The 19,464-nt window shown below is 43.5% G+C and overlaps 1 protein-coding gene across 3 annotated transcripts in view; it reads left to right on the top strand.

Annotated features, from left to right (window-relative positions):
- The window catches only part of STON1 (stonin 1), a 54,781-nt gene that overhangs the window by 25,507 nt on the left and 9,810 nt on the right, over positions 1 to 19,464 (top strand). For 2 of the 3 annotated variants that reach the window (XM_005599776.4, NM_001204844.2), the window contains 1 exon segment: positions 14,518 to 16,503. In XM_005599776.4, the coding sequence (XP_005599833.1) occupies positions 14,565 to 16,503 (1,939 nt within the window). In that variant the 5' untranslated portion in view covers positions 14,518 to 14,564. 3 annotated transcript variants of the gene reach the window in all.

Genomic DNA, 19,464 nt, shown 5'->3' with positions numbered 1-19,464 from the left:
GCCTTGTCTGCCTCCTTCCCCCCACCGCCCGGGGTGGGCTGGATTCTTCAGAGAGTGGGAAGCCCAGGGGCCCTTTTTCGTTTCTGAGACCAGAAAGTAGGTAGGATACAAAGAGGCAGGCTGTCATTAGAGCTGCTAGACACCAGTCCACCCAGGAAACAACACAGCCCCAAAGCTGCAGAAACCCAGGAACGGGGCGTGGGGCTGGGGGCTGCCCAAGACGTGGACAGCTGAGCCCAGCCTCTGTCCATGGGCTGCATCATCCATGCCCCCTTTCTTCCAGACTGGACGCCTGGCCTCACCCCTGCTTGCTGCTGAAATTGCTCCAACCTTTGTCACTGTTGACATAATCACTAAACCTGGAGGTCATCTGTCTCTATTGTCCCCACCCTCTGCAGCTCTTTAAAGCCCCATGAGGGCACTCTTTCCTGCCTTGGGCGTGTCTGCACCTCCTGGTTTTACCTTGGCCTCTGTGGTGTGTCTTACTTTCTCCATTTCTACTCCTCTTCCTGTAGAGTGACCTGGTCCTCAGCTTTGGGTGCTTGGGGTCTCTCCTATTCTCTGTTGCATTCAGCTCTCACCCAGCTGAGAAAGACCCCCAACTCTACATGTGTAGCCTCTGGTTTTCTCTCCAGATGCTGTCTCTGGTTTCAGCTCCTTGCTAGATATTTCCACTGGGATGTACGCCAGACGCGACGTGTGAACTGCTCCTCTTACTGCCTCTCCAGCGTCTCTGCTTTTCTAAGTGCTGGACTCCTCCTTTTCCCGTGTTTTCTAGATCACGTTTGGTGTCGAAGTCCTGTCAAGTCTTCTTTTAAAATATTCCTTTGTCTGCCATCTCTCTTGTTCCGTTCCTGCCCTGGTAGTCAGTGTGGTGTAGTGGAAAGAGCAAGAGATTTGGGACCTGAGACAGGGTTCGATCTGACAGCATGTTTTCTGGTTGTGACACCTCAGGCTTAACAGAACTTAAGCCTCTAATTCATTGTCAACAAAGTAGACACACGGGGAAGGGTGACACCCTGCTTGGCACACTCAGCTCACTGACCTTCTCAACACAGGGCAGGGTTTCTCAACCTCCGTGCTGGTGATATTGTGGGCTGGATACTTTGTTGCAGGGCTGTCCTGTGCACTGTAGGATGGTTAGCAGCATATCTGGCCCTAGATGCCAGTAGTACCCCCTACCCCTAGTTGTGACAACTAAAAATGTCTCCAGACACTGCCAAATGTGCCCTGGAGAGTTAAATCACTCCAGTTGAGTGATGCTGAGTCTTGGGTTGTGGGTGGCAAGCGTGGTCCCAGGCTTTCACCTTATAGTTATCAGCCACATGGAGAAAGGACTCCATTACTTTCGATCAGTCTTTTTCCTGATTACTTTGGTGTCTCTAGATGCCAGGCTGACTTGCTTAAGTAGTACCTTCCATTTCACAACTCAATTTGGCACAGGCCAGGCTTACACCTTGATTTTCTCTTGCTGAAGAATGGGAGACCAATTCAGGGTTGGACAGGAGCCCCGGGACTCTCACCAGCGTCCCCTGCAGGCCTGACACAGCCTGCCGCTCGAGCCCCCGGGCTTGTAGCATTGGTCAAGGCAGATTTAAGAACTCCTTGCTTGTAAGCACAGTGCTACCATTTTTTGAGTACCTACTATGTAGCATTTTACTTATTAGTTTGGCATTCACTTATTTGGTCCTTAGGAAGTAAGGGTTATTTATTTTCACTTTATAGATGAGGAACTGGAGGCCAAAAGGTGTTAAGCAACGTGCTTCAGGGCTAATAAGCAGAGGAACCGAGGTGAGAGGCCGGGTGCCTGGCTTGAGAGCCTGTGCTCTCCCATCCGTGCGCTTCTGCCTTTGCAGGCTGAGCCTTTGCCTTGACTAGAGGACAAGAGCCCTTGAAGGAGGAGCTCCTCTTAATCGTGCCTCAAAAGGTCCCATCTTGCCACCTACAGGTCCTAAGGAGGAGAGCAGGCCTTTAGGCCAGGCAGATGGCTGGTTGAGACCATGAGTCCCAGCACTGTGTCCAGCACAAGGAAGACCCCAATTAAGGTAGTTTCCTTCCTTCACAACTTGGACAAGACTTGACTGTGGAGCATGCTGGGTGCTCACTTTCCCCTAAGAGAACAGCCCGAGTTCAGTGCCACTCACTCAAATCGCAGATGAGAGGCTGACCCTAGCCCCATAGTCCCACACACTTCCCTCCTTGACCCTCTGGAGTGGGAGACTGAGGAGGGCCCAGAAGCCTGTGAGGGTAGATGACCACATGCTGGGATGTGGCAGGGTTGGAGAGAGACAGGCTGTGGTGCCATGGCCCCAGGCAGAGTGTGCACACTGGGCATCTTGCAGCATTCCAGAGCCCCTGCGCCATAGGAGGGCCAGAGACCCGTGATGGGCTCCCTGCCTTGGCCAGGAGAGGCCGGGACCTGGGGGTGGGAGGTTTTAGTTCTGACAGTCACAGGGGCAGTGAAGGGAGCTGCCAGATGCTGCCCTCAATGCCTGAAGGACGCCCTGGGGACGAAGCCCCAGGTCAAAGGCCAGAGTTCATTCGAGCCATGGCCTATCTGGAAAGCAAAGGGGGCATGTCTCCCGATGAGGACTGCTGGTGTCCCGGGGAAGGAACCTGTAGCGCTGCTTGTCCTGAGAGCAAAGCTGAGACTCTGCTAAACCGAAGAAGCTGCTGTGGGGCCAGAGCAAACCCTCATGGTCGGAGCAGAGAAGCTGGCAACAGAATGAAAAGGCCAAGGTATCCAGAGTTAAAGGTGGAGTGTATTCCCTAGCCTCAGGCACTTTATCTTAGAATAGCATGTTCCAGAATGTTCTGAGGCACAGCCTTCCTGTAGGTCTTTGAGGAAAGCTGCCTGTTATTCCCTCCTGGAGCCCATGAGAATATTAACATCCTATAGGCTTGGGGAAGGATTGCCATGAAGAGACCTGTAAACCCTTGTTTAACCGAGATTTCTCAAATGCATTTGATAGTGGGTCTTTTTCCCACACCTGTTGACTTCTCTCCTCTTCGGGAGATGCTGTCTACAAGGAGGACCCCTGAGCACGGATTCAGGCACAAGGGACCAAGATGGGAACAGACCGTACCTGGACAGCAGGGTAGGGGCATGGTCACGTGCCAGGCAGATTGGGGACCCAGTTCTAAAAAAGGATTCGTGACAAGTTGACCTGTGCTAAAGCACACTCCAGAATCTGGGCTCTTTAGTTTCTTCCTGACTAGAGAAAGGAAGGCCAGAATGGAGAAAGGAAAACCAGAAAGGAGGGAGAGGAAAACTATATATATTGAGTACCTCTTATGAGGTAATTTACATATGAGGCAAATATTATCAACCATTTTACAGATGAAGAAACTGAGGCTCAGAAACCTCTGCTTAGCAAATTTCCATAGCATCTGTGACAGTGAGATGAACATGGTATGGATACTCCATAAAAATGTCATGGTAAGAAGAATAAAATTCTGAAATGAAAATGTCTGCCCAGCCCCCAGTCTTTTCTTTGTTCATGTAAAGACCATCTCCTGGGAGTAGCCAGTTTGGGTGGGTATCTGTTCATGCTACTCTCTAAATTTAGGAAATGAGCAGATTATTAAAACAAGGTTAAAAAAATAGCTGGGACCCAAATTCATCTGGAAAAGTGGAGGTTAAAACCACAGGGCAGGAGTCGGGTTGGGGAGCTGAGCTGGAACCAGCAAAGATAAAATTTGAAGGCATGGATAGGTTTTGCTGTGGTTTAATATTTTACAAATGGTATTTCCTGTTACATAGCTGAACTAAATACCACACATGTTTGTGATTAAATATTATGGGCTGCAGAACATATGTGCTAATGATATATGCAGTGCATGCAGTGGGCACTTCTCCTACGACCTAAGGTGAGAGCATGCTCTGCAAGCGTTCTCACTTTACTTGGGGTTTTGTGTTATGATTCCTTTCTGTTTCAAACTTGTAGCTTGCCTTTTAAAGGGAAAAATTCTATAGGAATGATATTTTAAAGACTTTCACAGCAAACCTTTAAGAAAATTCTCATGGATGCATTTTGCACCCTGGGCTCTCCTTGACTTTGGCTTTGTTTCCAGATATACATCCCAGAACAGCATGGAGTGTAACTAGACCGCAGACAAAACAACAGGCAGGGTTTGCAAATGCAGCTTCAGTCTAGTTCCAGTGTTGCAGTTGAGGAGTCCAGCACTGGAGAGAGCCGGAGAATTCCTTATTTGGGGGCAGCCGACGAAACCACACAGATACTGACGTGAAGACATTCTTCCTCTAGATTATGCAGCATTGTTGTCAAGCAAAAAAGTCACAGGCATAAAGGACTAAATTCAGCCCTCTGCAAAGGCGAGGGCGTTGCTGAGGGTCCAGATGTGTACATGAGGCTTGAGTAGGAGTCAGCCTGACAATGACAGTTCGGGTGGGGCTGATACCAGGAGGCTGTCGTAGGTGTTGGAGATGCTTCCCTGGCGCTCTGCTGAAGACCCCTTCAGCATCCGTCTTCCGCCAGCATCTGGCAAATACAGAGAAGCCAGACCCTGGGGACCATCCTAGAGGGTGTTGTTCTCCACAGATACCACGCTGAAGTGGGGACAAAGCCTTCAGCTGCAAATGACCTGGAATGCTGCTTCAACAATCTGATTTTGAGAATCTGCAGGAAGAGGTAGAACTTCATGTATATCCTCTATTTGAATGGTTTCTGAAGAAAAGCAAAGGAAAACTGCAAAGAAGAGCAGAAGCAGACCCTTGAGCCTGGAGGGGGTGGGGGATGGCATGGAAGGAAGGATGATGCAGGGGGTTACGTGAAGTTTGGGGAATTAGACAGTATACCAAGATTGCTACTAGAAGAGAGGGTGGCGCCTGAATGTATTTGTTGGGCAGCAAGTCTGAAAAATTGTTCATCACTAAGGGAGGGGATAACCGGTTGATGCAGTTAAGAAGGGACAGGAAATAGGGCCGGCTGAGTTATGAAAGCCATTCTCAGAATTGACCCCAACTGATTCTGAGCTGCTGTTGTTCTTGAGCGATCACGGGGAAAACTCTCAGAGCATGCCTTTCCCACAGCTTGCAGTCCAAGGGGCAGATCCATGTGAGGGGCTTTGAGGAGAAATAGGCTCTTCCTAGGTGACAACAGCGTCCTTCCAGTTTAGAGAGTTCCCGGTTGCAGGAAATGGTGGCTCCAATCCTGGAGCTTTCTCTCTCGTGAAGGATGGAGTGGTGGAAAGTGCTCAGAAGTGGCAGTTAGGACACCAACACCAGCAGGGCAGCAGATCTCTCTGGACCTCTGGGGTGGTGGATGGTACTGAGCATGGACTTTGGGATTGACAGACCTGGTCACAGGTCACTCTTACTGACTGAGTGACTTTAGGCAAGTACCTTAACTTCTTGGAGCCTTATTTTCCTCTTCTACAAAATGGTGATATTATTACCTCATGGAGTCATGAGGATTAAATGAGATCAGGCTCATACAGCCCTTAGCATACCATCAACACATAGGAAGTACTTTATAAATGTTTGTTGGTGTGGTTAATTGAAAAAAGTACCTCTAATTTCTGCCTAACTCTGAAATTCAGTGGTTCTTTGAACTCCATATTGCCCTGAGGGCAATATAGAGATTTGCTTTATGGAAAACTGGAAAGACCATTTAAAATTATTCAATCACAAATTCATTGAGCTGCATATTTGTCTCAGACATTTGTAGGTAATGTGGAAAATGCCCTAATGAATGAGACATTCATTGAAAAAGCTTCACTCTGACTCTCAAAAGAATATGTGAATTTTTCTTATGACAACGTGAAGATGTTTATCCTCAAATTCTTTTGTTGAGACTATTTTTTCATGCCAGTGCTTCTTATTCTAAGGCTTATTGTAAGTAATTTGCAATATTGTTAATAATATTAAAGGTCTTGCTATTTGTGATTTACTTTTTAAAACCATTTAGAATCAATTCTTAATAATCTCCATAATACTCTTATAAGAATTCCAGTATCATTTCTTAAGTGGAAGAAAGGACTGGAGTGCAGGAATAGCATGTAAGTGCAGACTGTCTCATTTTGGCTGTGGCCTGGGGCCCTCCTTTGCTGATCCAAAATTTAGAATGGTGGGGATAATTAATTATTTTAGGGATTCCCTAAAGATTTAAGGGGGTTATTAAACTCTGGGTGCATCCAAGAGAATGCGCGAGGCTTCTGAATGCCATCTGTCATAGGTATTGAGGTAGAGGTTAAAAACCACTGTCTCGTTATCCTTGTTATTCCCAATGTGAACAGGATGTGCATTTACTTCTAATTTGTTCTTGAGTTCATTGTGTTCTGATGCTGCTTTGAAATTAGGCATCTGAAAAGAGTGTCTAATAGTCTTAAGGGGAAGCCGACACTCTCCTAGAAAACTTCAAAGCTCAGAGATTGATTTCTAGAAATTTCCACCATAATACATTTTCCTTTTCTATCTGTGCCTCTTTCAGAGTTTTGGTGTCTTACCCTGTCTCTGATTTTTTTCTGGAATTGTCTTTAGAAGTTTGCAAAATAATCCAGATTGACTGAAAACAGACCTCTGAAAGGATTAGGGCACGCAGGGTAGGAGGGAATCCACAGCTGAGGAAAAAGGCAGGGAATCAAACCAGAGGAATCTCTGCTTCACAGGAAGGCAGCTGGGGACTTGATGCCAGGAGTCCGGGGTTCCCAACTTTGCACTGGACTTTGAGAAGGTGCTCAAGTGCTGTGGTCCGCTCCGGATTGTCATTAAGTTTAAATGAGATGTTGTCCGTGGAAGGGTTTTGTATGTGGTAGGACTCAGGGCCCTCTGGGAGCACAGATGCAAACTTAGCTCCTGTGCCATTTACAGAAAAAAAGAACAGTGAGGTTAAGTAGGTGCTGCTGCTTGAATACCTTTGTATTCCAGTGTCTTAAAGCAGGTGGGGTGGAGTTGCAGATGACTAAAAGAAGACACATTCTAGACCTCTTGACTCTGAACTTTCTCATCCCTTCCCAAGACCCACTGGCCTTGGATAGACCAAGCTTTGCACAGGATTTGGCCCCCTTTCCGTGCTGGGGGTGGGGATGGGTTGGGAGGGAAGGACAGAGAAGGAAAGTGCTGAATGGAATTGATTCTAGTTGTTGACTTTGGGAGAACTGACTGGTCAGAGCTTTCAGACTAGAATAGAAGGATGAGGTCCTGGTCGGGGGGGAGGTGGCAAAAGAGGTAAGAGGGAAATGGAAATGAGTGTAAAAAGGATTGATAAGGAAGGACAGCAAGAGGGCTATCAGAACAGGAGAAAGAGGAGCACAGTGGGAAACAAACCTGCCCTTGGCCACTGGGAGCCAGAGTCTTGGCCGCTCACTCCAGAACAGCATCTAAGTCCTGCCTTTTAAACCGAGAAAAAGGTCTAGGCTCCTGTTGGGCCCAGTACAGAATTCTGTTTGGTTAAATTAAACTCACATTATGTTTGCTGAGTGCCTCCATATGGAAGAATCCTGCCTAGGGAGAGGATTGCGCCTTGCATAGATTTTGGGTTTAAGGTAGGAGATTTTTTTGCAAGGTGTGCTTCTTAAAAAGTTCAAGCGTCACTTAAAAAGTAATGGGACTGATTTCCTTCTCTGGTTGATGGGAATTACTTTTTTTTTTCATGATAAGCAAAAATTCTGAAGAAACCAATATTGCTGTTCCAAATATTGAAGCTACCAATGGAAAATGGATGAGGCAAAATGTTTGATACAGATCAGAATAGGTTTCAGTCTGAAGCTGAATCGTTTCTTCTCTTGGTCTTTTCTCTTTTTCTTTCTTTTTTTAATTTTTTGTTTTTTGGGTTTTGTTTGAGGAAGATTAGCCCGGAGCTAACATCCACTGCCAATCCTCCTCTTTTTTTGCTGAGGAAGATTGGCCCTGAGCTGACATCCATGCCCATCTTCCTCTACTTTATATGTGGGACACCTGCCACAGCCTGGCTTGATAAGTGGTATGTAGGCCCACACCTGGATCCAAACTGGTGAACCCTGGGCCGCCAAAGCAGAGCGTGCGAACTTAACCTCTGCGCTACTGGGCCAGCCCCTCTTTTTCTTTCTTTTCAATAAACCCAACTAAAGCAAATATTTACATGATCCCTCACCCTATATGAAGAATTATTTTGGCCGGATTCCTTCTGAAGAAGGTGGGATGGAATGGGTCAAAAAATATTGCAGCTGCTTTCCTGCCTCTGAGCCTCCTGGCGGTGTCCCATTGAAACTCTGCTCTTCCTGCTCCGAAGGGAAAGTGCTTTATGGCAACTCCAGCCCAAGGGCAGTGACAGTGAAATGCCCTCCAGAGAGAGCCAGCTGGCCTGGGCTACTGCTCTACTGTGTGTTTTTGTGCCCTCAGGAATGTGCAGATTTAGCAAATGACAACACCGAGCAAGCCACGTCCCCAGTGAAGCCCCAGACCCTCTCTCTCTCTCTTTTTGTGTTGGCTCTTTTCCAGGCGTGAATGATTGCAGTGGTTGAGCCTCGATTATCCACAGGGGGAGGCGAGAAGGCTGGGTGCAGGGAGAAAAATATGCCTTTCTCATGGGCTTTACTCCAGGAGGTTTTGAGTTTTCACGTCAGTAGATCTCATGAGTTTTACTTTCTGTCTCATGGAAGTTTGGTCAGAAATCCCAGTGGTATCACAATTTGTGCTTTTGAAAAAAATTTCAATTGGATGTCAACCACTAGAGAATTGTTTTAGAAAGGACCTCAGAGATGGTTCTCCTCTAACCACTGAATGTCTGGAGACTTTGCACACAGCTCGTGCGTGGCAGAGCAGTGCCTGGGATTCGGGTTACCCCACCCCCTGGTCAGTGCTGTGGCCGTACAGCACATCACCTCTGATGTCATTAGAATAATTTCAATAATTTATGTTGTATTAGATCGGATGAAGTGACCTGTGTTCAAATTCTGGTTCTTTCCAAGCCTAGGTATATAGCAAGAGAAATGATCACACAAAAGCTTATACACAAATGTTTGTAGCAGCATTATTCATAATATCCCAACAACAGAAAGAAGCCAAATGTCCATCAAGTGATGAATGGATAAACCTAATGCGGGATAGCCTTACAATGAAATGTTATTCAGCCTCGAAAAGGAACGTAGTACTGATCCATGCTCAACATGGATGAACTTTGAAAACATGATGCTAAGTGAAAGAAGCCAGACACAAAAGACCATATGTTGTGGAGTCTATGAAATGTCCAGACTAGGCAAATTCATAGAAAAAGAAAGTAGATTTGTGGGTGCCAGGTTTTAGGGGAGAGGAGAATGGGGAGTGACTGCTAATAGTACAGGGTTTATTTTGGGGGTGATAAGGATGTTCTGAAATTAGATAGTGGTGATATTTGCACAACTTTGTGAATATACTAAACACCACTGAATTGTCATTTTTTTAATGGGTGAATTTTATGTATGTGAATTGCATCTCAATAAAGCTGTTATAAAAAAAAATTCTATGGGGCCGCCCCATGGCCAAGTGGTTAAGTTTGCGTGTTCTGCTTCGGAGGCCCAGGGTTTGTTTCGCCTGTTTGGATCCTGGGCATAACATGACACCACTGCTGCCCATGTGGTGCCATGCTGAGGTGGCATCCCACATAGCAGAACTAGAAGGACCTACAGCTAGAATATACAACTGTGTACTGGGGGGCTTTGGGGAGAAGAAGCAGAAAAAAAAAAAAAAGATTTGCAACAGATGTTAGCTCAGGTGCCAGTCTTTAAAAAAAAAAAATCCTAGTTCTGCCTTTTACCAACTGGGTGACTTTAGGTGATGACTCTAAACCAAGTAATCTCAGCTATGAAATGAGAATAATGATATATACCTCCCAGAGTCATTTTGAGAAATAAGATCATGAATTTGAAAATGCTTCTAAACTGTAAATCTCACATATTTTGGAGTTGTCAATAGGCTATAAGTTCATTATAAGTTGAGTTTTTGTCTTTTCCTTTTGTTTTCTACAGCACTAACAAGGCCATTTGGATCAAGTCTTTTTGAATTGATTCAAAAGTGTTGCAGCTTTTTTTAATTGTAGTAAAAAATAGCATTTTTCAACAAGTTGTTTTACCCTTTTAATAAATCTTTTTTTTTTTAGGATTTTATTTTTCCTTTTTCTCCCAAAGCCCCCCAGTACATAGTTGTGTATTCTTTTTTAGTTGTGGCGTGTGGGATGCCGCCTCAGCATGGCTTGAGGAATGTTGTCATGTCCGCGCCCAGGATTCGAACCAGCTAAACCCTGGGCTGCCGAAGCGGAGTGTGTGAACTTAACCACTTGGCCATAGAGCCGGCCCCTTTTTTAATAAATTTTTAAGTGTACAGTACAGTATTCTTAACTATATGCACCTTGTACAACAGATCTCTCTAGAACTTTTTCATCTTGCATGACTAAAACTTTATATCCATTGAACAGCATCAGCCTTTTTCCCTCTTCCCCCCGCCCCTGGTAACCACCATTCTAGTTTCTGTTTCTATGAATTTGACTACTTTAGATACCTCATATGACTGGAATCATACAGTATTTGTCTTTTTGTGACTGGCTTATTTCACTTATCATAATGTCCATAACGTTCATCCATGTTGTAGCGAGTGTCAGAATTTCCTACCTTTTTAAGGCTGAATAATATTCCATTGTATGTATATATGACATTTTCTTTCTTCATTGGACGATGGACATTTAGGTTGGTTGTTATGAATAATGCTGCAGTGAACATGGGAGTGCAGAGCCTGTTTTTAACTTTTTTGGATAAATACCCAGAAGTGGGACTGCTGGATCATATGGTAGTTCTGTTTTAAATTTTTTGAGGAACCCCTATAGTGTTTTTCATTTTACATTCCCACCAACAGTGCACAAGGGTTCCAATTTCTCCACACCCTTGCCAACACTTATTTTTTTGTGTTTGTGTGTGGTTTGTTTGTTGTTGATGGTTTTTTTTTTTTTTTTGGTAATGGCTATCCTAACAGGTATAAGGTGATATCTCATTGTGGTTTTGATTTGCATTTCCCTGGTTATTAGTGATGTTGAATATCTTTTCATATACATGTTGTCCATTTGTTTGTCTTCTTTGGAGAAATGTCTATTCAAGTCTGTTACCTATTTTTTAGAAATTGGGTTATTTGTTTGTTTTTTGCTATTGAGTTGTAGGAGTTCCTTATATATTTTGAATATCAAACCCCTTATCAGATATATACTTTGCAAATATTTTCTCCTATTCCGTAGGTTGCCTTTTCACTCTCTTGATGGTTTCCTTTGCTGCACAGAGGCTTTTTAGTTTGTTGTAGTCTCACTTGTCTGTTTTTGCTTTTGTTGCCTGTGTTTTTGGTGTCATATCCAAGAAATCATCGCCAAGACCAACGTCATGAAGCTTTTCGTCTATGTTTTCTTCTAGGAGTTTTATAGTTTCAGGTCTTATGTTCTTTAATCCATTTTTGGTTGATTTTTGTGTTGGGTATAAGATAAGGGTCCAAGGTTATTCTTTTGCATATGGATACCTGGTTTTCCCAACATAATTTGTTGAAGAGACTATCCTTTCCACATTGTATGATCTTGGCTGGTTTGTCAAATATTATTTGACCATATATGTGTGGGTTCATTTCTGGGCTCTCTATTCTGATCCATTGGTATATAAGTCTGCCTTTATGTCAGTACCATACTGTTTTGATTACCATAGTTTTGTAATATGTTTTGAAGTCAGAAAGTGTGAGGCCTCCAGCTTTGTTATTTTTCACGATTGTCTTGGCTATTCAAAGTCCTTTGAGATTCCATATGAATTTTAGCATTGTTTTCTCTATTTCTGCAAAAATAATCATTGGGATTTTGATAGAGGTTGCGATGAATCTGCAGATCACTTTGGTTGGTATGGATGTCTTAACAATCTTAAGTCTTCCAATCCATGAACGTGGGATGTCTTTTCATTCATTTGTGTCTTTACTTTCTTTCAGCAATAATGCTTTGCAGTTTTCAGTTTACAAGTCTTTTGCGTCTTTGGTTAAGCTTAGTCCTACGTATTTTATTCTTTTTGATGCTATTGTAGATGGAATTGCTTTCTTAATTTCTTTTTTGGATTGTTCACTGTGTGTAGAAATGCAGCTGATTTTTGTATGTTGATTTGTATCCTGCAACTTTGCTGAACTCATTTATTAGTTCTAACAGTTTTTTTGTGAAATCTTCAGCGTTTTCTACATATGAGAGCTTATCATTGGCAAACAGATGCAGTGTAACTTCTTCCTTTCTGGTTTGGATGCCTTTACGTGTTTTCTTGCCTAATTGCTCTAGGTTTTCCAGTATTAAGTTGAATAGAAGTGGCAAGAAAGACATCTTTGCCTTGTTCCTGATCTTATAGGAAAAGCTTTCAGTTTTTCACTGTTGGGTATGATGTTAGTTGTGGGCTTTTCATATATGGCCTTTATTTTATTGAGGTTATTTCCTTTTATTCCTAGTTTGTTGAATGGTTTCTTATCATGAAAAGGTGTTGAATTTTGTCAAATGCTTTTTCTGCATTTACTGAGATGAGCAAGTGGTATTTACTCTTTGTACTGTTAATGTGGTGTATCACATGATTGCTTTTCATCTGTTGAATTCTCCTTGCATCCCAGGGATAAATTCCACTTGATAATGGTGTGTTATCCTTTTAATCTGCTGTTGAATTTGGTTTGCTAGTGTCTTGTTGAGGATTTTTGCATTTATCTTCATCAGGGATATTGGCCTGTATTTTTCTTTTCTTGTAGTGTCTTTGGCTTTGGTGTCAGAGTAAAGGGAGTGTTCCATCCTCTTCACTTCTTTGGAAGAATTTGAGGATTGGTGTTAATTCTTCTTTAAATGTTTGGCAGAATTCTCCAGTGCAGCCTCCCAAGCCTGGGCTTTTCTTTTTTGGGAGGTTTTGACTACCAGTTGAATCTTCTTACTAATTATAGGTCTGTTCAGATTTTCTCTTTCTTTATGATTCAGTCTTAGTAGATGTATTTCTAGGAATTCATCCATTTCTTTTAGGTTATCAAATTTGTTGGCATGTAATTTTTCATAATAATCCCTTTTAATCATTTTTTACTTTTGTGACATCAGTTTTAATGTCTTCTCTTTCATTTCTGGTTTTATTTGAGTATTTTCCCTTTTTTTCTCAGTTTTGATAAAAGTTTGGTCAATTTTGTCGATCTTTTCAGAAAACCAACTCTTAGTTTCATTGATTTTCTTCTATTTTCTTTTTTTTCTTCTTCTCCCCAAAGCTCCCCCAGTACATAGTTGTTATTCTAGTTGTAGGTCCCTCTAGTTCTGCTATGTGGGATGCTGCCTCAGCATGGCTTGACGAGTGGTGCTGGGTCCGTGCCCAGGATCTGAACCAGCAAAACCCTGGGCCCTCAAAGTGGAGTGTATGAACTTAAGCACTTGGCCATGGGGCTGGGCCTGATTTTCCTCTATTTTCTATTCTCTATTTCATTTCTTTCTGCTCTAATCGTTGTTCTTTCCTTCCTTCTGCTAACTTTGGGCTTAGTTTGTTTTTTCTTTTTCTAGTTCCTTGAGCTGTAAAGTTAGTTTGTGTATTTGAGGTCTTTCTTCTTTTTAAATGTGTTTACCACTATAAGCTCCTCTCCTAGTACAGCTTTTGCTATGTCCTGTGAATTTGGTACGTTGGGTTTTCATTTTTGTTTGTCTCAAGATATTTTCTAATTTCCTTTTTGATTTTTTCTTTGGTCCATTGGTTGTTCAAGAGTGGGTTGTTTAATTCCAACATATTTGTGAATTTTCCAGTTTTCCTTCTGCTCTTGATTTCAAGTTTCGTTCTGTTGTGTTTGGAAAAGATATTTGGTATGATTTCAATCTTCTTAAATGTGTTAAGACTTGTTTTGTGACCTAACATGTGATCTCTCCTGGAGAATGTTCTATATGTTCTTAAGAAGAATGTGTATTCTGCTGCTGTTGTGTGGAATGTTCTATTTATGTCTGGTAGGTCCATTTGGTCTATGGTGTTGTTCAAGTCCTCTATTTCCTTATTGATCTTTTGTCTGGATGTTCTGTCCCTTATTGAAAGTGGGGTATTGAAATCTTCCAGTGTTATTGTATTGCTGTCTATTTCTCTCTTCATTTTTTAAAGTTTGCTTCATATATTTGGGTGCTCTGATGTTTGGTTTACATATACTTGTAACTGTTATATTTTCCTGGTGAGCTGACCCTTTTATCATTATATAATGCCTTGTTTGTCTCTTGTGACAGTTTTTGACTTAAAGTCTATTTTGTCTGATGTTAGTGTGGCCACCTCTGCTCTCTTTTGGTTTCTATTTGCATAGAATATCTTTTTATCTTTTCACTTTCAGCCTATGTGTGTCCTTAAATCTAAAATGAGTCTCTTGTAAAGAGCATATGGTTAGATCTTCTTTTTTTATACATTCATCGATCAAAAGTGTTACAATTTTTAAGCATTTCCTTGAGCTCAATCTATAAATCTAGATGCTTTTAAATCCAAGTATTTCTCAGACTAAAGACCTCTAGTAACTCGAATTTTTTCCCCTCATTATATTCTTATTTTCTCTTTCTCCTTTAACAGAGACAACGTATCTGGTTCATTGACGAGACCATAATCTGATCCCAAAGATGTGCTCCACGAACCCAGGCAACTGGGTCACATTTGATGATGACCCCACTTTTCAACCTTCTCAAAAGTCAAAGAATTTACCTCTGGAGAATCAAGGCATCTGTAGGCCAAACGGGCTTAAGCTGAACCTCTCTGGTCCTAAGGAATTTCCCAGAGGACCTTCCTCCACCGGCAGCAGCCCCCTCTCCTCTCCCATCATAGACTTTTACTTCAGTCCAGGACCTCCAAGTAACTCTCCTCTTTCTACACCTACCAAAGACTTCCCAGGTATTCCTGGCATCCCTGGCATCCCCAAAACAGGGACTCATGTGCTTTATCCTATTCCAGAATCATCTTCAAACAGTCCACTCACAATCCCAGGAGCAGGTTCCTCCTTATTGCCTACTAAACCAACCTGTTTATCCCATGCTTCCTTACCCAATGACCACTCATGTACACATCCAGCTCCCAAAGTGGGTTCTCCGAATGAAAATAGCCCTCACCAGGCTGAAAGCCTAGGGTTGCAGAATAATGCTCCCCAGTTTCAGTATTTTCGGGAGGACTGTGCTTTTTCAAGTCCATTTTGGAAAGATGAAGGCAGTGCTTCCCAGTTCACCTTTGACCCTCCAGGAAGCAGAAAGATGTTCCCATCAAAAGACAAAGAGATGCCCATTGATCAAAAAAGTTTAAATCAATGTTCACTCAACTACATCTGTGAGAAGCTTGAGCATCTCCAATCAGCTGAGAACCAAGACTCACTTGGAAATCTGTCTATGAAATGTCTGTGTGCCGAAGACACTGCCTCTTCCTTTGTCCCTCACACACTCTTTAGGAGTCAGCCAAAAACCGGATGGTCTTTCATGCTGAGAATTCCTGAGAAGAAGAACATGATGTCTTCCCGTCAGTGGGGACCAATTTTTCTGAAGGTCGTACCTGGAGGAATTCTACAAATGTATTATGAGCAGGGGTTAGAAAAACCATTTAAAGAGTTACAGCTCGACCCACATTGCAGGCTTTCCGAACCCAAAGTTGAGAACTTCAGTGTGGCAGGAAAAATCCATACTGTGAAGATTGAGCATGTGTCTTACACAGAAAAAAGGAAATACCATTCTAAGACAGAAGTAGTTCACGAGCCAGACATAGAACAGATGCTGAAGTTGGGGTCTACCGAGTACCATGACTTCCTTGACTTTCTGACTACTGTGGAGGAGGAGCTGATGAAGCTGCCAGCTGTTTCAAAACCAAAAAAGAACTATGAGGAACAAGAAATTTCCCTGGAAATTGTGGACAACTTTTGGGGTAAAATTACTAAAGAAGATGGAAAATTGGTGGAAAGTGCTGTGATAACTCAAATCTGCTGCCTCTGCTTTGTGAATGGCAACATGGAATGCTTTTTAACTTTGAATGACCTTGAACTGCAGAAGCGAAATGAACGTTATTTTGAAAAAGACTCAGAAAAGAAGGGGATTGATATTCTTGACTATCATTTTCATAAGTGTGTGAAAGACCAAGAATTTGAGCAATCAAGAATCATTAAGTTTGTACCCCTGGATGCCTGCCGGTTTGAGCTGATGCGTTTCAAGACGTCGTATAATGGAGAAGATCTTCCCTTTTCCCTGAAGTCTGTTGTAGTTGTCCAGGGGGCGTATGTGGAGCTTCAAGCCTTTGTCAACATGGCCCCATTGGCTCAGAGACCATCCCACGCCAGTGCCTTGAGGTCCTGTGACAATATAATGATACACTTTCCTGTCCCATCACAGTGGATCAAGGCCCTCTGGACCATGAACCTCCAGCGGCAGAAGTCCCTGAAAGCCAAAATGAACCGCCGGGCATGTCTGGGGAATTTACATGAACTTGAATCTGAACCTGTCATACAGGTCACTGTGGGGTCAGCAAAATATGAGAGCGCCTATCGGGCCGTGGTATGGAAGATAGACCGGCTTCCTGATAAAAATTCAAGTAAATATTCAACACCCCAAGTTGATTTCCGTGTGAAATAGCTTGAATGTTTCCACCCTTCTCCTCGGGTTGAAACCACACTGAGACAGATGGTAACTTCAGTCAGCTGAGGCCACGCTTATGTCGCTGGGTGGGAAATGGAACATTTAGTCGCTGGTTGATTTTGTCCTCTTGTATCTATTTCTATCAGATAAGTTTAACTTAAAAATTTTTTTAATATCATAAGAAATACCATCCTAGGCTAGGATTTTGTTGTGGATGTGGCACTGAGGGAAAGTTTCTAGTTAAGTGTCTTGACATCAACCCCATCAACCTCAAATATTAAAAATATTGCTCACGTACCTTAGATCCCTTAATTAACTTTTAAAGATCTGTCATCTGTGAGTATATCTGAACTTTTTTCTATTCTCAGCCAGCACCACTTCCTCCTTAGGTTTTGATCCCTGCTTTTTGAAATCAGATTGCCTTTTGTTTTTACCCAAATTGATTTCTTTAGCTGAATCGACCAATTTGACCAGCTCAACTAGTTGTTTTAGAATTAGGTGGACACAACCTAAGCATTAAAAATTCAGCTAATTTTTTAAAATTTTGCAAAGAAAATAATTAATCTAGAAGTTCAGAACTTTGAGAAGACAGTCCTAGCACACCATTTATTTTAGACTAGTAGGTTAGTAGTGGGTGTAATATAATAGAGCGGAAAAGCAAATTGTGAAATTCGGGCTGGTCCCTGTTTTAGTTCAGTTATTTCTAGCAGAACACTGGGCTAGGGGACTAAATTGGGGGCAGATTTGAGGGATCTGAGTTGGTGCATTCATTCATGCAACTAAACTTTTATTGAGCACTTACTGTATACCAAGTGCCACATCAGGTGTTGGGGCTAAAGATGAATAAGGTCTGATCCTTGCTCCCAAATAGCTCAAAGCTGATCTAATCCTTCAGGGAAATGTCATTTCATCTTAGGGCCTTCCAGGCTGTGGACTTCTGAGGTAGTATTTTTATTCGAGGTGGCCCTATAGCTGTGTTTCTCAAACCTGGCTACATCTTAGAATAGCCTGGGAGCTTTTAAATAATGTTGATGTTCAGGCTCCACTCCACACCAATTAAATCAGAATCTGGGGGGAGAGGCCCAGGCACCTGTATGTTTTGAGAGATTCCCCAGGTGAACCTAACGTGTAGCCCAGGTTGAGGGATGCTGCTCAGCAGGCCTTGCAATGTTCTGGGGCAGGAAGAGCACATGGACTTGAGATTTGAGGGGCGGCATGGACCGTGCCCTGGAAGGTGCAGGGCCCCCTTGTCTAGCACTTGCAGTTCGCCGGCTTAATGTCTGTTGACTGATTGGGCTCCAGGTTCCAGCAGGTGACAGACAGAGCTGGGTGGCTGAGGAGCCCTAGGCGGCTGTGCAGAAGGGAAGCCCCCACACAGCAGTCCCCTCTGACATGCCCCACTCTCCTCTGCTGATGCCTAATTCCGCTCTGCAGCTCTCATGACTCACGTTAGTTACCAGCCCCAAGGAATAGCGAGGACGGCTCAGGCTCCGGGCGGGGCGGGGTGGTGACGGGATAGCAGCGTGGTCACACAGATGGCTTCTCATGGCGCCTCCTGGTCAACTCCAGCATGATGGGAATATCTTCCATGATATAATCCAGGTAACGTTTCCTGCCTTTTTAAATAATTTTGCTGGAAAAGCAAATTAAAACCATTTTCAGATTATCTTCATCCCAGGGAAAAGTTTTGAGCTTTTGAATATAAGGTTCCAAATGATCTATTCTCAAAGTTGTGCTACTCTTAGGTGAGAGGGGTTATAAAAATCAGAATACTCTTGCCTTTTATTTTGCTAAAAACAGAGGGAAAGAGGGGAAGGCAGGTTGAAATGCCTACTGTAACTTCTAGGATGCACAGAGGTCCCCTGAGGGCTGGGTGATAACCTGCCTCCTGCTGTTTTCCTTTGGTCTTAGAGATGGTCACTGGGACCAGAACAGAAGGTCAGACATAGTTTTCACATAGATTTGCCTAATGATTATGCCTCTGAGAGGGAGCACAGGGGCTCAGCCTGCTGGCTCGTCCAGGTGGGGTCGGGGACAGGCTTGCAAAGCACCCCTTCCAGCTGCTGAGCCTCAGAGCAGGCACTCTGGCTAGACCTGGTCAGGACAACCGTCCCGATTCTTCAAACTGAGGACCCATACCAATCATTCTTTTCTAGTTTTAGAATGGGAGCAACATATGAAGCTTCTTGTGAAAATGATCCTGTTTATAACACTGCATTTTCTCAGAGTTAATCGTAGAGTTAATTGATTCAATCAACAGGAATTTATTGAGAAGAGGGCTTGCTCATTCTTTCTTTCATTCCACAGACCCCACTAAATTTCCTCCAGGTGCAGGCTCTGTGCTGAGTGCTTGGGAAATGCAGATACAAACATGATCTCTGTTCTCCAGAAACACAAGCTTAGTAGGCAGAACAGACCTGGAAGCAACTATGCAAGTGCGCTGTGGAAATGTGCTCTATTCCAGACATGTGGAAGCCGACACAGTAGGGATGCAAGAGGAAGGAGTGGTAAACTGCACTGAGTACTGGGGAAGCCTCTGCTGAAGAGGGGACAGCTCAGCTTGGCGTGCAGGTGTCAGTAGGATTCCATCAAGGATAGAAACAGCAGAAACACAGGCGTGTAGGTGGGAGGTCTTAGCTGAGTTTTAGGACCGAGGGAGTGGTGGGAGAAGAAACCAGGATATGAAGGACACTATGAACCATGCTGTGGGGGGTGGAGTTCGTCTGTCAGCAGGGCCTCCAGAGTGTTGTCTGGCATGACTGTGACAGAATCATACCTTGTTGTAGGAAGGCAGGCATGGGGCGTGGGGGAGAGATTAAGAGTAGATTATGGATACGGGGAGGCTGGTGGAGGGGAGAGAGGCTAGGCAAGCCCACTGGCAGTGGGAGCACTGAGAAGGAGGTGAGGGATGGGTGAG

The sequence above is a fragment of the Equus caballus genome, chromosome 15 (genome assembly GCF_041296265.1).
Source record: "Equus caballus isolate H_3958 breed thoroughbred chromosome 15, TB-T2T, whole genome shotgun sequence".
NCBI classification, from domain to species: Eukaryota; Metazoa; Chordata; class Mammalia; order Perissodactyla; family Equidae; genus Equus; species Equus caballus.
This window is presented reverse-complemented; position numbering and strand designations above follow the sequence as displayed.